General features: G+C 65.0%; 1 protein-coding gene across 1 annotated transcript in view; it reads left to right on the plus strand.

Annotated features, from left to right (window-relative positions):
- Positions 1-1,268: 1,268 nt before the first annotated feature.
- The window catches only part of EMIHUDRAFT_241024 (hypothetical protein), a gene marked incomplete at both ends in the record, with an annotated part of 1,805 nt that continues 1,194 nt past the window's right edge, over positions 1,269-1,879 (plus strand). The window contains 2 exons of the mRNA XM_005773945.1: positions 1,269-1,619; positions 1,706-1,765. Of these exons, the coding sequence (XP_005774002.1) occupies positions 1,269-1,619; positions 1,706-1,765 (411 nt within the window). The remainder of the gene's footprint in view (positions 1,620-1,705; positions 1,766-1,879) is intronic.

Consider the following 1,879-nt stretch of genomic DNA (forward strand, 5'->3'; position numbering starts at 1 on the left):
CGCGGAATCTTTTTCGGCGGCTTAGCTATAACGTGCATTCCCGAGGAGGGCGCTTTTGTCGCTTTCGGCAACACCGAGGCGTTATACCGGAACATGGTCGTGGGGCATGGGCCCTACTGCGAGGAGGGAGAGGGAGGCGAGGGGGAGGGAGAGGGGGGGGGAGGGGAGTGTGAGGGGTACGGGGGCGAGGGAATGGAGGGAGAGAGGAAGAGCAAGGGCGAGAGGGGGGGGCAGGGGACGGGTCGATGGCATACTAGGGGGGGCAGGGTGGTGGGCGGCGATCGCCGCATACCGTCCTATTGGCGGCGAGTATCGCTACGCCAGGGAGGACAAGGACGTCGACGTGCAGCTGCTGCTGTTCGAGTCGTTCGGTGGGTTCGGGAAGGGGGTCGGCGCGATCCTCTGGAAGGCGGCGAACGCGCTGCAGAACAAGCTGACGCGGGCCCAGTACCTCGATGAGGTGACTTGGACCACCAAGAGCTGGCTGGGGCTGCAGAAGCAGCGCATCTCAGTCGTTCTTCACACGGCAATCGCAGAGCAGATTGTGAATGAGCTTGCCTGTGGCGGGGGTGGGCGGGTGCACGGAGCTAAGTGCCTCGCCGTCCTCGCGGGAGTCGCTTAGGCGGCTCCCGTGGTGTACCTGTGTTAGTGCCAGTGCGCGCCAGTCTCGTGCCCAGTGTCGTGCGAGGGAGTTTTTTGGTTGTCAGTGTTTTTTTGAAAACAGACAACCCAAGGGAGGACCTAGTGTCGTGCGCGGGGCTCGCTTGCTAAATTTCTTTTCGCAGTGTTGCCCGCTGCTCGTCAAATTCTTTTCGCGAGGGGGCCGCTGCTGCGGGCGGGCGGAAGGCACCGCGGCGCCGTCGAGGGCGGCGCCGTGGCGCCAAGGACCACAAAGGAGAGTTTGAGAATGTGCCCGACACCGAGGCGGCGAACCACGGAACGACGCCCCCCCCTGCCATCTCTGGTGGCTCTGGAGGCTCCGCAGAGGCGGAGCCCCCTGGGGGGCCTCGTCCCACGTATCCTTGCGGCGTAACCATCACCTCGGCTACAACGGCACAGGTCTCCTCTCCTTCTTCCTCTTGGCCGTGCGGCCCCGACTCGGAGCTGCTGCCATTTGAGCTCACTGAATACGCGCGGCTCTATAAGCTCCAGAACGAGATGAACGTGCGGCACAGGAGGAGGAGGAGGACACGGAGGAGGAGATGGACGAGGAGGAGAGGGCGTTTAGGGAGGAGCGGGCACGCACACTCCGAGGAGAGGCTCCGACGATGACGCTGCAGGAGTTTTCGGACCTCGACCAACGAGTCTTTGCGCGCGTCTCGGCGCGCGCGGCTCAGCCGGCGCCGCTTTCGAGGTTGGAGGAGCTGGGAGACGAGATACGGGTCGAGGGGGCTCGTGTGCGGGCGCTCGAGTTCAAGGCAAAGGAGGCTTTTCTGGCGCGGAGCGGACTTAGCGGCCAGGCGTTGGAGGCCGAGGAGATGCGGTTGATGCGGCTGAGGGAGGGGGCGAGCCTGCTCCGCAGGACGCCTGCCACGGCCACGCCCCTCGGGGCGAAGAAGGCGGGCAAGCGTGCCGCGGAGGCGGAGCGCAGGGCGATTGCGCTTGAGAAGGAGGTGTGGGTTGACAGGGAGTGCCGGGGTGGGCGTCGTGATGGAGAGGGCGATTGCCGCCCTCCCCCCTTCGCCCACTTGACGCCTTCGTGTAGGCACCCCCGCGACTGTGCCTCTTTTGGTACCGTGGCGTACCTGTGTCGTACCTGTGTGCTGTGAGAGAGATCCCCTTTTTTTGAATTCTTTTCGCCAGCGCGGCGGAGCGTGCTTCTCGCCTCTCCCCGCATGTTCTCGTCCTCCCACCTGCACGTCCCGGGCGGCGTCGAGGT

The sequence above is a fragment of the Emiliania huxleyi genome (assembly GCF_000372725.1).
Source record: "Emiliania huxleyi CCMP1516 unplaced genomic scaffold EMIHUscaffold_321, whole genome shotgun sequence".
NCBI lineage: Eukaryota > Haptophyta > Isochrysidales > Noelaerhabdaceae > Emiliania > Emiliania huxleyi.